At 37.2% G+C, this 18,812-nt stretch overlaps 1 protein-coding gene across 1 annotated transcript in view; it reads right to left on the bottom strand.

Annotated features, from left to right (window-relative positions):
- Nucleotides 1-18,812, bottom strand: part of Mms19 (MMS19 nucleotide excision repair protein) — a 364,717-nt gene that overhangs the window by 175,336 nt on the left and 170,569 nt on the right. The window contains exon 13 of the mRNA XM_090393489.1: nt 10,259-10,334. Within this exon, the coding sequence (XP_090249615.1) occupies nt 10,259-10,334 (76 nt within the window). The remainder of the gene's footprint in view (nt 1-10,258; nt 10,335-18,812) is intronic.

Genomic DNA, 18,812 nt, shown 5'->3' with positions numbered 1-18,812 from the left:
AAAACTGGTGAGATCTTTCTGAGCAATAAATACAAAATGTTATATTCATGCAATGACAATCAAGGAAAAGAAGGAGTAGCCATAGTATTCAACACAAAATACGAGGCTAATCTTCTTGAATGGCAGGCATTCTCAAGTAGAGTAATGTGGGCAAATATGAGAATGGGGAACTGGACAATGAGATTTATTTGTGCCTATTGTCCCACAGAAGGTTCTACTAAGGTAGAAGTGGAGGAATTTTTTGATGCTTTAGAAAAAGCAACTGACACAATGAAAAAGGAAAAGTTGGTCCTTGCAGGGGATCTAAATTAGCAGAGTAGGAAATCACTGTGAGACATACAAAAATATATTGAGAAAATTTGGAGAAAAGAGCAAAGCTAATAATAATGGGAAATATCTGTTGGATTTCTGCTCAGGACATGGACTGGTTATTACTAACACCATGTTCCCAAATAAAAATGTGCACAAATTCACATGGAGAGAAGAGGCAAGGAATAAGAAAAGTCTAATTGACTATGTTATTGTTGATAGTGATGTTTTCTCCCTGGTGCAGGACACCAGAGTGTACAGAGGATTTGAAATTGGAAGCGATCACTATTTAGTCTTGAGCAGGATAAAACTGAATTTCGTACTGAAAAGAATAACACGTAAGAAAGTTTTAAAGCGAATAAAAGTTGATCAGCTCATAGATGTGAACTGTAGACTAAAATACACAAAGATTATTGAAGAAAAAAGCAAAGAGTTTGAGAACAGGAACCAAACCTTGGAGATTCAGTGGCAAGCCTTGAAGAAAACCCTGATTGATTCAGCCAGAGAGGCATGTGGTGAGGTTGTCTGCAAGGATAGAAAAATCAGAACTCCATGTTGGACACAGGAAGGTAAAGAGGCAGTGAAGGAAAAGAAGAAAGCATATCACACATTACTGGCAAATAAGTCAGCTTGTGCTCTTAGAGAATACAGAGACAAATGCAAGAAAGCTAAACACTGTGTAAAACTAGCTAAACAAAAGTCATGGGAAGACTTTGGAGAACATAGAAAATAAATATCAAGAAGGTTGTAAGATATTCTGGAGGTTGTTGAAGAAGCTTAGAAATGGAGGAAAGAGTGCTGTAAAAGGAGTTAGAGATGATAAAGGTTACATGAAAACAGGAGAAAAAAGATATCCTTGAAGTATGGAGTAATTACTTCAAAAAATTGCTAAATGAAACAAGCAGTGATAGCACAGTGGTAAAAACACACAGCATGCATACAGTCAGGAATACATATCTATACTTGAAGTATAAAAAACCATCAAAGGCTTGAAATGTGGAAAGGCAGCAGGAGTAGATGATATTCAACCAGAAATGCTGAAATATGGTGGTATAAAAGTCTTACAGTGGCTGCACTGCATAGTTCAGAAAGCCTGGACAGAGGGACAGATTATTAGAGCTCTACCCCAATGATTGGAGTAGAGCTCTAATAGTACCCATATATAAAAAAGGAAATAAGACTGAATGTGAGAATTACAGAGGTATTTCCCTACTGAGTGTTCCTGGCAAGATCTATGCAAGCATACTTGAGAAACGGTTGAAAAGAATTGTGGATTGAAGAAGAAGATTCAGGCCAAGAGAGAAGCTATTCAATACGATACAGTTATATGGTGTCAATGGGGCATTATATCAAGCAATACTTCGTCTGTATTTGAGTTGTAAGTCGGCAGTTAGAATTGAAGGAAGTACAGGAAGATGATTTAATGTTAAATTTGGTGTGAGACAAGGATGTACGTTATCCCCTCTGTTATTCATTATCTATATGGATCACATTCTGAAGGAAAGTGGTATTAAACATGATATCAGAATTGGAGATGTTAATGTCAGCTCTTTGCTTTATGCAGACGATGTTATACTTCTAAATAAATCCACTACAGGTTTGCAAGAGTCCCTGACTAAACTGAATAACTGCTGTAATAGATATAGTATGAAGGTGAGCATTAAAAAGACAATGAAAATAGGTAGAATTCTTGAAAATGTCAACTGTGTCGTGAATGGGGAACCTGTGGAACAAGTAAAACATTTCAGCTACTTAGGCACGATTTTTAGTGAAGATGGTAAATTAAATATGGGAATAGACAACAGAATCAACAAAGCTGGTATGGTAGGAAGTCAATTGAATAAATTCATATGGAATAAGAGAGAAATTAGTCGGAACACTAAATTAGCTGTATACAAGACAGTGTTCAAACCAGTTTTAACTTATGGATCTGAGAGCTGAGTCAGAAGTAGAACACTTGACCAAAGACTAGAGGCTGTAGATATGAGAGTCCTGAGAAAGATTAGAGGAGTGAACAGATGGCATCAATGGCAATATCATATTAGAAATGAGGATATTAGGAAAGAACTTGACATTGCCGGCATCCAGGAATGCATTAGCAGAGCTAATCTCAGTTGGTATGGTCACTTAAACAGAATGGGTGAGGAAATATTAGCAAAACAAGTGTTCTCTGCCAGGTTGGCAGGAAAACGACCCAGAGGAAGACCAAGATATTGGTGGATTGATACGGTACAATGTGCCTTAGATGATAGAAATATAAGATCTGATAATGATAATATTGGAGTCTTGACAAGTGACAGACTGATTTGGAGGATAATTGTAGATAGGAAGTTAGTAATGATGTAAATTTTTCATGTAGTACTATCATATCCTGTACACCTCTTGAAGGTACATGTCAGGAATTTGATGATGATGATGATAAATTTTTACTTACATGAAATAATTTATCATTAATGAGAGGAGTGAAATTGCTTATGGTGAGATAAAATTTCAACAAAATTTGGCTCTATAATTGTTAATTTCAATCTCAGATGCCGTTTGACATCTATAATGCAGTTTCTCTCCTCCGTCTTAATATCTACAAGGGCTGAAAATCCAACTTCGCACAGATATGAACTTGGAAATAGAAAAATGAACCTTAGAGCTTTATCTGTTAATTCACTAAATTCATTCTGTATTTATAGCCAAAATTATGATAACGTATTCTCGTTATATTTATTTTTTTAGGAAACCATCAGAAGCTAGTTCTAAAAGTTGTTGTTCTATTGACAATAGACCCTTTGGCATAGATTTGTTGATATTGAAAGGGTATCTTATCCACGCAATATTAATGTCCAATTCAGGGAAATACTTTTCTAGATTCATTTGTAAACTTTGTAAATGCTGCATAATAGTAATTTTCACATAATCATCAATTTGTTCATTTGAACTTGTGAGCAATTCATGAAGAGATGGAAACGCATCAAATTCTCCATTACCAACCCGCTTTTGCCATAACTTCATTTTTGCCAACGTGGCGTTCACTTTATCTTAGAGATGAAATATAGAAATTTCCTTGCCCTGTATAGATAAATTAAGACTATTTAATACTGTAAATATATCTGCCAGGTATGCTAATTGACTGAGCGATTTCCAATTATGTAAATGCTTTTTCAATTCAAACTTTTCATCAAGAAAAATAGTTCATTCTGAAGTCCAAATAAACGAGTAAGGACTTTTCCATGAGAAAGCCAACGAACGTTGGTATGGTAAAGAAGTTGTGTATAGTTGCTTCCCATTTCTTTGCAAAGTTGAGAGAAAAGTCTGGCGTTCAGAGGACGGCCTTTAATATAATTTATGATTTTTACAGCTTCATCAAGAACTTTTCTTAGGTCTGTAGACATCATATGTGTAGCCAAAGTCTCCTTGTATATGCAGTAGTGTGTCGACTTTGCATCTGGTGCAAGAGCTTGAATCCTTGAAACAAGCCCGACCATGAATTTCGCTCTGTCCGTGCTTATTCCAACACAACTTTTCCAATCAAGCTTGTTTTCATGCATAAAGGTATTTATACTGTTGAATATTTCTTCTCCTGTTGTATGTTCTGGCAAGGATTGGCAATATAAAAGGTCGTCAAGAATTTTTTGATTTTTTTCGTACCTAATGAACACTAGAAGATTTGCAAAATTCGTAATGTTGGTGGATTCATCTACCTGCAATGCATAATAATGACTCATATGTATATCGGATAAAAATGTTTGTTTTATATTTTCAGCCATTTCAGTGATTTTTCGATGAACAGTACTATTTGAAAGGCAAATCCGATCAAAAGATCTTTTTTCATTATCTCTGCTATTATTTTTGCTGCAGGCTTGACCAAAGTTTCACCAATTGTTTTTGCTGCACCACTTTTTGATGCGACACACGATATGAAGCTTCATATTTTCACCTCCTAACACGATCGATATCACTTTTTGAGATTCTTCTAAATTTTTTAGTTTATTTTGAAAAAATTCAACAGGTTTGTCCTTGTATTCATTATGTTTCGATTCAAACTGGCGATTTAAATTAATGGTTTCATGCTTTCATTTTTTTAAAGTTTCACCGCAAATTACACATAATGGAATAGGTTCCTCTTCATTTCCTGTCCATGAAAATCCACATTTGAAGTAATTTATATTGTACTTATGAAGTTTTCTCATCTTCTTCCTAGTTGGTTCTTTAGAGATGTCAGACGACACACCCTCATCAATTTCACTTGATCCAGATATAATATCAATGTTTTCTTGTTGCTGACAGCTATTTGTATCTGCTATTTTGCTCTCTTTTGTGCATTTTAAAAATCCAGTCTTTAACCAATGATCCATACTTAAGAATTTGAAAGCTAAAAAAATTACTGTATTTAACGAACAGTCCTTGAACAAATGGATGGTAGGCCAGTACAGATAAAGCAGCTATGAAGACGTTCATATGATTGGTGCGGTATTAACAAAAGATCGCGCTATTAAATGACAAAGGCAAGCAGACAGTTGAGTTGAAATGCTAATTCTCTTCAACTGGGCTTATATAATATCTGAAATGCATTCACTATATATTTCTTAGTTTTAACATGTTCACTCAAACAAAACCATATGTTGCCGGTGAAACACATGGTTTTGCTTGAGTTATACAGCATTTTATGTGGGAGGGGATATGCAATTCATTTGTTAGTGCCATTTTTATCGCATTGCACTGTTTGTTGGGAAACATATTACACAGCCTGCAGATGTCTCTATACCTTATTCAGTGATACAATAGGAACGTTTTACGATCTCCAACTTCACAGATACATTAAATTTTATTCCATGCGTTAATGATGCATAGCCGAAAATTGCTACGGATTCCCTGAAGACCTTTCATGTACCCCCTCCAGGGGTATGTGTACCACACTTTGAGAAACACTGCCTTATACAATGGAACCAGAATCTCTTTACTTCTACAAGTCAGTGTCCTCTGCATCATTCCCAGAATTCGTTGTGTTGTCCTCACAATTTTGACAATAAGTGTTCTAAATTTTAGATCATTATCCACCATTACCCTAAGATCTCTCATTTCCCCCAATTCAACAATATATATCCACCAAGTATAAACTCTACATCCCATCTTTGTTTCCCAAATTTTAAAGCTTTACATTTTGCAACATAGAACTGGGATCTCCACTCCTGTACCAATTCTCTCTATTCAAATCTTCTTGTAAGGTCACAACATCTATCTATACTACCTCATAGTTCATCCCAATCTTGCATCATTTGCAAACAACCCAATATCCTCATCCAAATCTTCCCCAATATCAACATACAGATTAAACAGGAATGGGCCTAAAACACTCCTGAGGCACACCACTAGTGACTTTCCTCTTCTGGAATACTGCTTCCCCCATATACAACTTGTTGATACCTACCAGACAGTGAATCTCAAAAAAAACCCAAATACACTAATCTAATATCCAACCTCATCTGCTCTTGTTTGACTATCAACTTATCATGTGGTCATCTATCAAAAGTCTTTCGAAAGTCTAAGTATACCACTGTGTATCCATCTCCTTTACCCAAAAAGCTACCACCTTATTGTAATAAGTAAGTAGATTACTAAAACATGATCTCCCTTTAGCAAATCCATGCTGTCCATCAAAGAAAATACTACTGTTGTCAACCCACTTCTGGATTCTGGTTCTCACCAGCCTCTCCAACACTTTAACCACAACAAATGACACCCACATAGGCTTAATTTGATGCATGAGTTCTATCATCTCCTTTATGAAACAGCATAATCTTGCCTTCCTTCCACTCCTTTGGAATTTGACCCAATGCAAGACTCATATTAAACAAATATGTCAATGCAGATGTCAACTCCCTGACACATTCTTTCAAAATATGTGGTGATATATCAAGTTCCATAGCCTTATTGACATTAAGTTTGCTTAATTCCCCATATACTTATTCCTCACTCACAGTCACTCTCTCCTCCTTGTCATCTGCTGCTCTCAAACTCTCCATGATGTCACATTCACAAGAATGAAAGACCTTTATGAACTGCTCATTAAATATCTCAACTATATCCGCTGCAGCAGATGTTCTTTCTCAATCAATGTCATCCTTCCATAATCTTTTTTTTCCCCCCCTTGCAGGCTACATACTGAAAGAATCTCCTAGGATTTTTTTTTTTTTTTTTGGCTTTATTAGCTAACTGCCACTCATAATGCACTTTTACTACCCTTACCAACCACTCTCTTTGACTGTTCTTTGTAATCCTCATGGAATTGATTATTATCACTCATCTTATGTTGCCTCCATAATGCTTGCTAACTCTGAATCATATGCTTAATCTCTTCATTCATCATTCGTTTATTTCCCATCCATAGTATTTAATCTTCTGACTCTTGGAATACATTTAGACATTGCTTCTACTAGATAGTTCTTGAACATCACCCAAGCCATCTTGATCTCCTTCACACCCAACTCCTCATTCCATGCTACAGCAGCAAGCTGTCTCCTGAGCTTCTCATAATCACAAGCCTTTGTAGTCCCACATATACCCTTCCTTCATGGAATTCCTCACATGGTTGGCAACTACACAGGTAATCACTTCGTGGTCACTCATCAACTGGAGGGAGATTTGACACCTCATTTATAATAACATCCTCCGATGGGATGATCAAATCCAAAACCCTCAATCCTCGTGTGCCCTCTGTTACATACTGCCTGAGGTAGTTGTCCCAAAAAACTTGAGAAACTCATTTTCCATTTTCTTTACTTCCAGTTGCTATCCCATCATCTCAGTATATGCTGCCATAATTAAAATCATCCATAACGATCACCCTTTTTATTTCTTGACTAAACTGATTATTCATTTCATGGTCATCACTACCATTCACATCACCAGGTCTATAGCAATATCTGAAAAGTAAGTACATTCTATTCAGCTCTATATCACACCATACTGCCTCAAAACCACTGCTACTACAGGGTGTCCCAAAATTCACGCAAGATTTAAATTTAGCGCCATTTGTGCGGTAAAGTGTTGCCAACGAGAAAAAAAAAGACAGCGTGACAGTTCAGGGTTATTAAAAATGGAGCGCTACACGAAAGAACAACACATTTTCATTGTTGAGCAATATTTTAAAAATAATGTAGGTTTGGCAGTTACAGTTCGCAATTTTCGTACAAAATATGGTCGGAATAGTGATTTAACTTGATCAACTGTGAAAAGATTAATTAAAAAATTCAAGGAAACTGGATCAATTAGTGATCTTATACACTCTGGCTGTCCTTCAACAAGTCGTTCAACAGAAAACATCGAAGCAGTTCGTGAGAGTGTTGCTGAGAGTCCAGGAACATCAATTCGGCACCATGGTCTTGAATTGGGCATTTCGAGAAGCTCTCTACAGCGTATTCTCACGAAAGATTTGCATCTTTATGCTTACAAAGTTCAATTGACTCAAGAACTAAAGCCTACTGACCACACACAGTGAAGAGAGTTCGTTGAATGGATTATGGAACAACAGCAAGTGGATGCTTATTTTTCGAACAAAATCATCTTCAGCGATGAGGCTCATTTTCATCTTGATGGCTTCGTTAATCGACAAAACTGTCGCATTTGGGGTTCAGAAAATCCACGAGTGATTGTTGAGAAACAAATGCATCCACAACGTGTCACTGTTTGGTTTCGGATTTTGGGCTGGATGCATCATCGGTCCATTCTTCTTTGAAAATGCGGCTGGTAAGGCAATAACAGTTAATGGTGCTCGCTATCGCGACATGATAATCCAGTTTTTTGTGCCTAAATTGCAATGGACGACATGTGGTTTCAACAAGACGGTGCCACATGCCATACAGCCCGAGAAACAATTCAATTACTGCATGAGTCATTTTCCTGGTCGTGTAATTTCCCATTTTGGTGATCAGAATTGGCTGCCCAGATCATGTGACTTAACGCCGTTGGACTTTTTTCTTTGAGGATTTTTGAAGTCTAAGGTTTATGCCAACAAGCCCAATACCACCCACACCTTGAAGGAGGAAATTGAGCACTGTATCAACAAAATTCAGCCATTTATGCAAAATGGTCATGAAAAATTTCGACAAAAGAGTGCGTATGTGCCAGCAAAGCCATGGAGGCCATTTACCCGATATGCTATTCCATGCATAACCCTATACTGTATACTTTATGAATCAATAAGAAATTACAATTTTTAATTAAAAACCTGTATTTTCTATCAAAATTACTTCTTGCGTGAATTTTGGGACACCCTGTATTTCCCTCTTGCACGGACATAACTCTTTTTCTAACATCAATAGTCCCTTTTACCCTTTCTATCTTCATGAAATACATCATACCCTTCCATCTATATTCCTGTCAGCATGTCATCCTCATCCAACCATGCATGTCTCACTTATTCCAAGAATTTTGGGGTGAACAAACTCAATCAAGTCAACCACTTCATTTCCCTTGTTTCCGATACTTTTAGCATTTGTATACAAATATAACAGCTCATTCCTGGATCTATAACACGTTTCACCAATACCACTTATTAGATATGACTTATCCATACTTTCCTTGAGCCATTTCCAGATCATCCCTTTCCCTTTTTGTCTATGCATGCATTCACATCCTCTTGGAGAATCAGCTTTTCTCACGATGTGTTACCCTATCTACCCTGTCTCCTCGTTTCCCTATTTGTCTTGCACACTTGTTCTCTATGCTCATGCTACCCACTTCATTCATAAGTACCACTTCAACCTCTCCTTCCATACTATCTCATGCTTTCATATTGCTTTTTACTTGATCAGATTCATTCTCTACATTCATTACTCTCCCTTCCAGCAGTAGTCACACCAAAACCATTCAAATGCAGTCCATCAATCGTATACGTTCAATTTGTCTTTCAAACTGCACTCCTCATACATTTCCACTAGCATATTATTATTCTTACTCAACACGTTCAGGAAGTCCAAAGACTCATCGAGGGTGGGCACCTACTCTACAACTATTCATCTCCACCAATCGACCAACCGCAACTACTTCATCATCCACACCAATGGCATCTACCGACCCATAGTATTTTCACAGACAATCACAAACATCCATGCCATTGCTATCACACTATTATCTTTTATTCTTCTCAACAACCTCCTGATATCGAATCTTACATGTTCCTTGTTCTCATTTTAGAAATCATGAACTTTACAAATGTGTTATAAAAAACTATTTTTAATTTCCCGATGTTTTGATCTTCATATTAAGGTCATCATCTGAAGTATATACAAATATACAAAGGACAAGCTGAGCTAAATTTCACACAGTATGCTAAAGAGACAATGATCTGATCAACAGTGAAAATATAATATTAAAAAAAAATACAGAATAAAATTAAAAATATTATGTATAAGTTAAGGGATATTACATCCCATATTGTTTCTTTTCTGAAGCCTTTGGCTCTTCATATATTTAATAATTAAAAAATTAATTAATTATTTAGAAACTACATCAAAGCTAAATTCTATTTAAGAAACATTCTTTCATATAGATAGTTTTCTTACAGTAACAATGATGTCCTAATTTAGCATGACAATGGTTATATTAGATTTAAGATTCTGGATTATCTACAGTCCTGTTTATAGTTAACTCGTAGGGAGAAAGGTTCTGTGGGTAGAATATGTGCCTACCATATGTTTGGGATTTTTTTCTTATCATTAAATCATTTCCTTAGCTGTCAAGTTTATATATCTGAGTTTGAAAGTAATCATTCTTCATTGTACCAAGAATGCTTAACTACGTAATGCATTAGGCACACAAAATGAAAATTAAGTACTTTCATAAATATATTTTCATTAATTATACAGTAATAAATTTAACTCAGATCCATAATAAAACTTTATATATAATGAGGTAGAGAAACGAGAGAGAGAGATGAAAACAAATATATGTAACTTACCGTCAACATCACTGAATGTTCTAGTAACAGACAGTAAAGAGATTAGAACCTCAATTATAATTTTTTGTTGTTCAGGCTGAAATTAAAAAAAAACTTCTATTTAACAGTTCATTAATGTAATTAAGATAAGTGAATTAAAAGGAATTAAAAATAATGTGCACACAGTGTGTCCATGAAGTAATGAGATTTATTCAAAGGGCTGTCCTGTAAAAAATCAAAGTAACAAACATGTCAAGACAATGGTCATTGTTTTTCACAACTCTGCTGTTTATAGTTCTGACTGCTAGAGTGTGTTGTAATCGCAGGTGCAACTTTCGAGTTGAGTGATGTGGCAATTTTCGTTTAGCAGCTGTTGAAGTAAGAGTGTGTGAGGTAGAGGGTGTCATAAGTGGCATCATAGAGCAAAGAGATGTGATAAAATTTTCTTGTAAATTAAAAAAAAAAAAAACTGTTAAAGAAGTGTACCAAGACCTAAAACAATTTACAGTGATGACTGTCTGAACTGTGCATAGGTGTTCTGCTGGTTTTCAATATTTAAAGAGGAGAGAGAGTCCCTGGAGGATGAACCACGATGTAGACAGCCAGTTTCTGCACAGACAAATGAAAATGTGGTGAAAGCTAGGAAAATTGTTGCCCATCACAAGCAAATAACCACTAGGCTACTCACTGTACAGCTTGCTGTTGCTAAGGAAATTATTATTATTATTATTCCGGGCAACTCCAAGGAGTCGACAGACTCATCGAGGGAGGCCCTAACATCATGTCAAGAACAACTATTCGACATTCACACAGTATCTATCATGCCTCGCCTTGAACTCATTCACGTTTGTAGCACCCACAACAGACTCTGGCAGCTTATTCCAATCATTCACCACTCTCCAAGTAAAAAACCTAGCTCTAACACCCCTACTAACCACATTCTTGCCCAGCTTCCATGTATGGCCCTAGTCCTCCCACCACCAGTCCTATTCTCAAAAATATCTTCTGGAATAATCTTATAGAAACCCATCAGTAATTTGAATGTCTCAATCATATCATCCCTTTTCTGCCTATCGACCAATTTTTGCAACCCACAAATCTTCCACCTGTTCTCATAAGGTTCATTCCACAGAACTGCTATCATCTTGGTCACTCATCTCTGGATCCTCTCCACCTCTTTCCCATCAAGAAGAAACCTTGGTGCCCATATCTGGGCACAGGAGTCTAGATGGGGTCTTATGAAGGCTCGATACAGAGGAAGAATAACTTGTTTGTCTCTGCTTGTTAAAGTATTTTTCAGAAGCCAAGTGATTTGATGAGCTGATTTAGCCACTTTTGCAATGTGCCCCCTAAACTTCAATTCCCTATCCACCAACACTCTCAAATCCCTGGCCTCATCAATCTCCTGGAGTACGGTTCCACCAATGTGATATACTGCTGCTATTCTTTTCACCCCAAAATGCATAACTTTACACTTTGCCACATTAAATTGACATGCATTTTCCCTAGCCCAGTCCTACAAACTATCCAAATCATCCTGTAAAATTTTGACATCCTGTGCCCTCACAATTGCTCTACCTAACTTTGCATCATCAGCAAACAAGTGAACACTTCCTCTCAGATCCTTTCCTATATCACTGATGAACAAAGTGAAAAGTAGTGGTCCAAGAATAGATCCCTGCGGCACACCACTAGTCACAAGCTGTCTTTTGGACTCAACTCCTGAATAAACCACTCTCTGGTATCTCTCCATTCAACCACTCTCCTATCCATCTCACCAACCCTATATCCATCCCCATCTGCTTCAGTTTATTGATTAGAGTTCCATGTGGTATCCTGTCAAAGGCCTTTGCAAGGTCCAGTAGAATCACTGTAAACCCATTACCCTTATCCAGTTCAGCCGTCACTATGTTATAAAACGTGAGCAAGTTACTGAGGCATGTTCTACCCTTCACAAAACCATGTTGTCCCCATATAATATCCTATTTTCATCTATCCAATCCTGTATTCTTTTCTTGACTAATTTCTCCAAGACCTTGACAACGATTCCTGATATGCTAATCGGTCGGTAATTTACAATAGCAGTCTTGGAACCTCCTTTATGCAGTGGAACTATTTTCCCCTCTTTCCACCCCCCTCTGGACTAACCCAGACCCGACACTCAAATTAAACAAAATGGTCAAGGGTACTGACAATTGTTTAGCTGCTTCACGTTCGACACGAGCTGGTATACCATCCAATCCCACAGATGTATTGACACTGAGGTTATGCAATAGACTACTCACCTCCACTTCATTCACCACAATTCCTGTATAATCTATTGGTTCATACCTTAGTGAGGCCAAAGGTCTGCAATGTCACCACCTGGACGATATATTCTTGCAAAGTGCTCACTCAGTAACTCAACTATACCAACTGATTCAGTTACCTCCCTACCATCGGCATTCTTTAAAATCATTCTGCCATATACATTTTTCCTTTTACTTGCAACATATCGAAAAAACTGTTTAGGATTCTCTTTAGCCTGCATGGCCAATGTTCTTTCGTAATCCTTTTTTGCTTTTCTTACCACACTTGTTACCCTTCTGGCCTGTGCTTTATACCGTTCATGTGTCTGCCGGTCACCTTTCCCCTTAAATTCACTCCATAGTTGTTTCTTTTTTTTGCAGCTCAAGCTTAATGGTGTTATTCATCCATTTAACCCCTACTTGATTTATTATTCGGACTCTAGGTATACAGTCAGCCATTGTTTCATGCAAACACTTCTTAACTGCCTCCCATGCACTATCAACTTCTAGCCCTTGCAGTTGTACATGCCATGGCACTGAACCAATCAAACTCATAAGCTTGTCATACTTACCAGCCCAATAATTCCACATGTACCCTGTCTTAATTGTAAATTCCACACCTTTAGTCACCTCCCAAGTCAAGACCATATGATCACTCTCACCAATTGGTGGCAATGTAGTCATATTTGTTACAGCCAAATCCTCAGATGCAATTACTAGGTCAAGCACTCTCTGACCCCTAGTATTTTCCATTACATGTCGTTGCAGATAGTTATCCCTTAATAACTGCATAAAATCCAATTCCTTCCTCCTGTGTGTGTCCTCTCCTCACTCCAATCAATGCGACCATAGTTGAAATCTCCCATAATAATTACTCTCCTTCCACTCATTTCTTCTATTTGCTTGTGCTTACTATATCCACCATCTTTTCCATCACCTGGTATATAGCAGCATCCTATTGTATATTTTGTTCTGCTAGCCACAATCTCACACCAAATGGCCTCAAATATGCTCTTTTCTCTATTCTGCAATTCAACTTCTATTCTCCTTGGCTGCAGCTCATCAGCTATCATCAACAATACTCCTCCCCCCATTTTATTCTCCCTGTCATTCCTGAACTACCCATCACATTCAATCTCACTAGCTATATCATCTATAGTCAGCCATGTTTCACTAATGCCAATAACCTGTGGTCTGGAAGTGCCAATCATGGCCAAAAATTCTTCCTTCTTGTTCCTAATACTCCTAGCATCAGTGTACATGAATTTCAGACCCCCATTAGCCCCATCCCTACCTTGATGCCTTATACTAACTATCCCATTCTGATTTATTGTCCTTATTCACTCGGGCATATTATACTCATTCATACACTCGACTGCCTCCCTAAGGTCTGCATATCTACTCCCCCCCCCTTAATAAATCTAGTTTCCCTGATTCTGCACATCCACTTCATTCAACAACACTTTTTCAAGTCTCCTTACATTCAAATCCATTCAAATGCAAGCCATCCATCTTATATAGATCCTTTCGCCCATCAAACTCACTCCGCACATCCACAAATTCCACACCACTTGTCATACATAACCCACGCATAAAGTCATTTGCAATTATGGTCCTCCTTTTACACACTTCACTGTCATACCGTGGCAAAAGACTAATCATCCTAACTCTCTCACTCTTTTCTTTTGCTACCTCAAACAATTCATTCAGGTCCTCCATCATTTCCATTTTATCTCCTTTCAAATCATTCGTATCTGCCACAACAATCATTTCTATCACCCTTTCCTTTTGTTCTCTAATAGACTCAGTTACGTCCTTGATGGTCGCACCAGGTTGGTACGATTTTGTCAAATCCTCTACTAACACATCCCATACTAACGAATCTCCATACAGCACTTTCTCCTTCATTTTGTTTACGTTCACACTCATACTCTTATTTTTCCTATCATACTTTTTATTATTGGCTGGTACACTCAGTAGACTTTTGTTCATACGTTCTAGCTGCTGCTTTGTTCTTTGTATCGCTCTGCTCAACAACGCAATCTGACTCATTGCATCTATCTCATCTTTTTTATTTTCTGTTAAACCATTAATTTGCTCTGTATTAATACCATCATTCACACTTTCTACATTCACGCTCTCACAATTCTCTGGTACAACCTCGCCATTTCTTGTCATATCACTATTTTCTTCATTCTGAAGTTTGACAAGAATATCACCCTCACAACCTGAAAGACACTTTAATTCCTCATTTTCCTTACATTTTCTACACACATTCACTCCTTTATTATCATCTAACCATACTCCAACCGCACTCCGCAAAGCATACATTTCGCAGATACACTGAATAATCTCCTTTATATTACAGTTATTGAATAAAGATGGCGAACCATTATTACTAGCCGCCATTTTCCTTCTTATGAGAGCCATACTCACTTCTATCGTATTTTATCAAATTAATAATTGAAACACCAAAAACACACAAACAGACACACTAAGATACGCAAAGGAAACAAAACTACGTATTATTCAAGTAAATTTGTCAATGATAACTTAAAATAACACTTATCTTATCAGGAGCTCTCAACGAACACTACAGACTATGAATCCCTCTAGCAGCAACTCCCAAATGGCTATGAAATGGCCAGAATAAATCTTAAAAAGAGATTTGCACAAGAGGAAGATTTGTTCGCAGTTTGTTCTACACATGTTGACACACGCACAGGAGATCACTGGGTTGCATGTTGTCAAAATTTCATCCATACAGTTGATCAAGATCGTGATGTGCTGCAAAGAATTGTCACCAGTGATGATAGCTAGTGTTTTCAGTTTGATCCGGAAACAAAATGCCAGAGAATGGGATGGCGTGGAACATCTTCTCCCCAGCAGAAGTAAGTCAGGTTACAAAAATCACATGTCAAGACAATGGTCATTGTTTTTTCAACTCTGCTGGAATTATCTACTGTGAATTTGTTCCTGAGAGCACCACAGTGAACAGTCAGTATTACTTAGGAGTAATGCAATGTCTGTATGCTTGTATGCAATGTGTCAGGAAAGAACTGTTCCACAGTAACAATTGGTTTCTGTTGTACGACAACATTCCCACACACTGTGCACTGCCAGTGAAATAGTTTCTGGCTTCGAAGTCAATCTCTGTGATTGAATATCTCTCCCCCCCCTCACCAGATCTAGCTCCCACAGACTTTTCCTCTTTCCAAAGATGAAGTGTAACGTGAAAGGGAAGCACTTCAGTGACATTGAAAATATCCAACATGGTATGTTCCAAACTGAAGGAGGTTTCCATTCAGGACTTCCACCGTGCCTTTGAACACCTGCACAACAGATGTAAACAATGTGTGGAGTTGGAGGGAGATTATTCTGAATCTGTGTAACTGACAATTTCAACTATAGTTCGTTTTGATATAATAATTGTTGCCTCATTACTTGATGGGCATACTGTGTATATGTATTTCTTCTGATAAAAATAAACCATGTGTTTACTCAATATGATTCATAATAGAAGTAATCACGATCGCACGATTATCAATTACATTATTACATCAAAGCATTATCATCTGATGACATTTTAACCCTATTATCCTTCAATGAGGTAGCTTAACCCTTAATTAGTCATACCTTTTTTGTTACATAATTAGGCACATGGGATCAGAAATCACTCTTTGTTCCACAACTGATTGGTCCAATGGCCGGCACATGACTGATTCAGCACGGGGGTAGCAAGAAACTCAGCCACTCGATATTACAATAAAAATCCGCCATCGGTTTTGTCAGAAATCAAACTTGAACGATAGCTGGGGTCAAATGGACCCCATATGACTAATTAAAGGTGAAGTATCAAACCTAGATAACCAGAAGGAGAAATTCATATTGTAATTTAAGGACTGCAGAGTTTCTGATCTAATGTTCAATCTCGCATTCTTGTAGTGCACACTCTTTTAGTAGGTTATCTACCTGGATATTGAACACATAAGGATGGGCTGGCAATTTTAGATTTAGTCAGCCAAATTATATTCTCTACTGCTTAAATTAAATGACCATCTTATATAACAAGATGAAACGTGATGCCAGGCAGACACTGCCTATTTAAACAAGGCCCACTGTTTAACTGGGCAATGTTTGGTAAAACAAAGGTTGGTCGATTGGTAGAGCCTCTGCTACTAATGGCTTGCAAAAAGTTAAGCAGGTTTGAGCACGGTTAGTAGTTAGAAGGGTTCAATCGTTCGATGCAGTTGGCACACTCTCCCTCGATGAGTCTTTGGACTCCCTGAAGGTGTAACATAATAATAATAAACAGCAAGGGACATTTTAACCAGGCAAAGAGTAAAAAAGTCAGCAAATAGAAAAAACTCAATGTCAGCAGAATTGAAACTAGACATCATCAACAAAAGAAATATTAATGGAAAAAAAGTGAAACTGACAGAAGAATCAGAGAAGTACTATGCCTACATAAACTGTGTTAGTGAAACAAAGAAGAATGAAGCAGGTGAGATTCTTCTAAATAATAAATACAATTCAACAATAGTGATCAGGGATAGAATGTGGCAAAAATTCAAAATAGGAGTTGAGGAAATGAGACTTATTTGTGCTTCCCACAGAAGTTCCTACCGAGGAAGAAGAGAAGAAATTTTTGAAGTCATTAGAAAAATTCTTTTTGAATATCTGAACAGCTGGTTACAAAATGAATACTAGACAAATAATAATGGGAAAATCTGGAGACAAGAACAAAGCTAATAAAAATCGCTAAGTACATGACAGATATGTAATAAGAACACGGATAAGTCACAGCTAATGCCATGTTCCAAGATTAACAACTACATAAATTCAAAAATCAAAGTTCAGCCACTTTCAAAGGCAAATTACAGATATGCATATACAAATATTATTCAATGAAAAATATCATCATCAACAAATTCCTGCCATGTACCCTCAAGGGATGTACAGAATATGATAGTACTATATGAAAAATTTACATCATTACTAACTTCCTATCAAAAATTTTCCTCCAAATCAGTCTGTTACTTGTCAAGACTCCAACATTATCAGATCTTATATTTCTATCGTTTAACGCACTTTGTACCATATCAATCCACCTATATCTTGGTCTTCCTCTGGGTCATTTTCCTGCCAACCTGGCAGAGAACACTTGTTTTGCTAATCTTTCCTTGCCCATTCTGTTTAAGTGACCATACCACCTGTGATTAGCTCTGTAACGCATTCCTGGATGCTGACAATGTCAAGTTCTTTCCTAATATCCCCGTTTTTAACATGATATTGCCAATGATGGCATCTATTCATGCCTCTAATCTTTCTCAGGACTCTCATATCTGTGTTCAAGTGTTTTACTTCTGACTCAGCTCTCAGATCCATAAGTTAAAACTGGTTTGAACACTGTCTTGTATACAGCTAATTTAGTGTTCCGACTAATTTCTCTCTTATTCCATATGAATTTATTCAATTGACTTCCTATCATACCAGCCTTGTCGATTCCGCTGTCCACCCCATATCTAATTCACCATCCTCACCAAAAATCGCACGCAAGCAGCTGAAATGCTTCACCTGCTCCACAGGCTTTCCGTTCACAACGCAGCCGACATTCTCAACAACTCTGCCCACTTTCACTGTCCTTGTCTTCCCATTGCTGACCCTCACACCACATCTATCACAACAGCTACTCAATCCAGTCAGGGGAACCCTGCAGACCTGTAGCGGATCTATCTAGACGTACAACACCGTCCACACAAAGCAAAGAGCCGACATTAACATCTCCAACCACGACATCATACCCAATAAAATAAGAGTTTGAAAAATAAACCAAACCTTGGCGAAAACATGTTGGTTGCTGATGAAAAAATTGACTGATTCAGATAGGCTCGAGGTTGTTAAGTTATCTGAAAGGATAAAAAAAAAATCAGAAATCCATGGGGGAAAACAAAGTTAAAGAGAAAGTCATGAAAAAGAAGAAAGTCTATCAAAGTTCCTAGAATGTAAGTCAGTTCACACACTAAGAGAATACAGAGAAAAATTAAAAATTCATGGCAAGACTTCATCATCATCAATTTCTTGATATGTACCCTCAAGGAGGGTACATACCAGGAAATATTCAATCTACTATGACAGCACTACATGAATAAGTTTATATTAATAATCTCCTTTCAATAATTTTCCAAATTAGCCTGCTACTTGTCAATACTCCAATACTATCGTATCTAACATTTGATTCTTCTAAGGCACTTCTGAGTTGTTCTAATTTGTTCATTACTCTAATA

The sequence above is a fragment of the Typopeltis vanoorti genome, chromosome 5 (genome assembly GCF_054136105.1).
Source record: "Typopeltis vanoorti isolate ZY-2024b chromosome 5, IOZ_Tvanoo_1.0, whole genome shotgun sequence".
Classification (NCBI taxonomy): Eukaryota; Metazoa; Arthropoda; class Arachnida; order Uropygi; family Thelyphonidae; genus Typopeltis; species Typopeltis vanoorti.
Note: the sequence above shows the minus strand (reverse complement) of the source record. Positions and strands in the feature narration are given on the sequence as shown.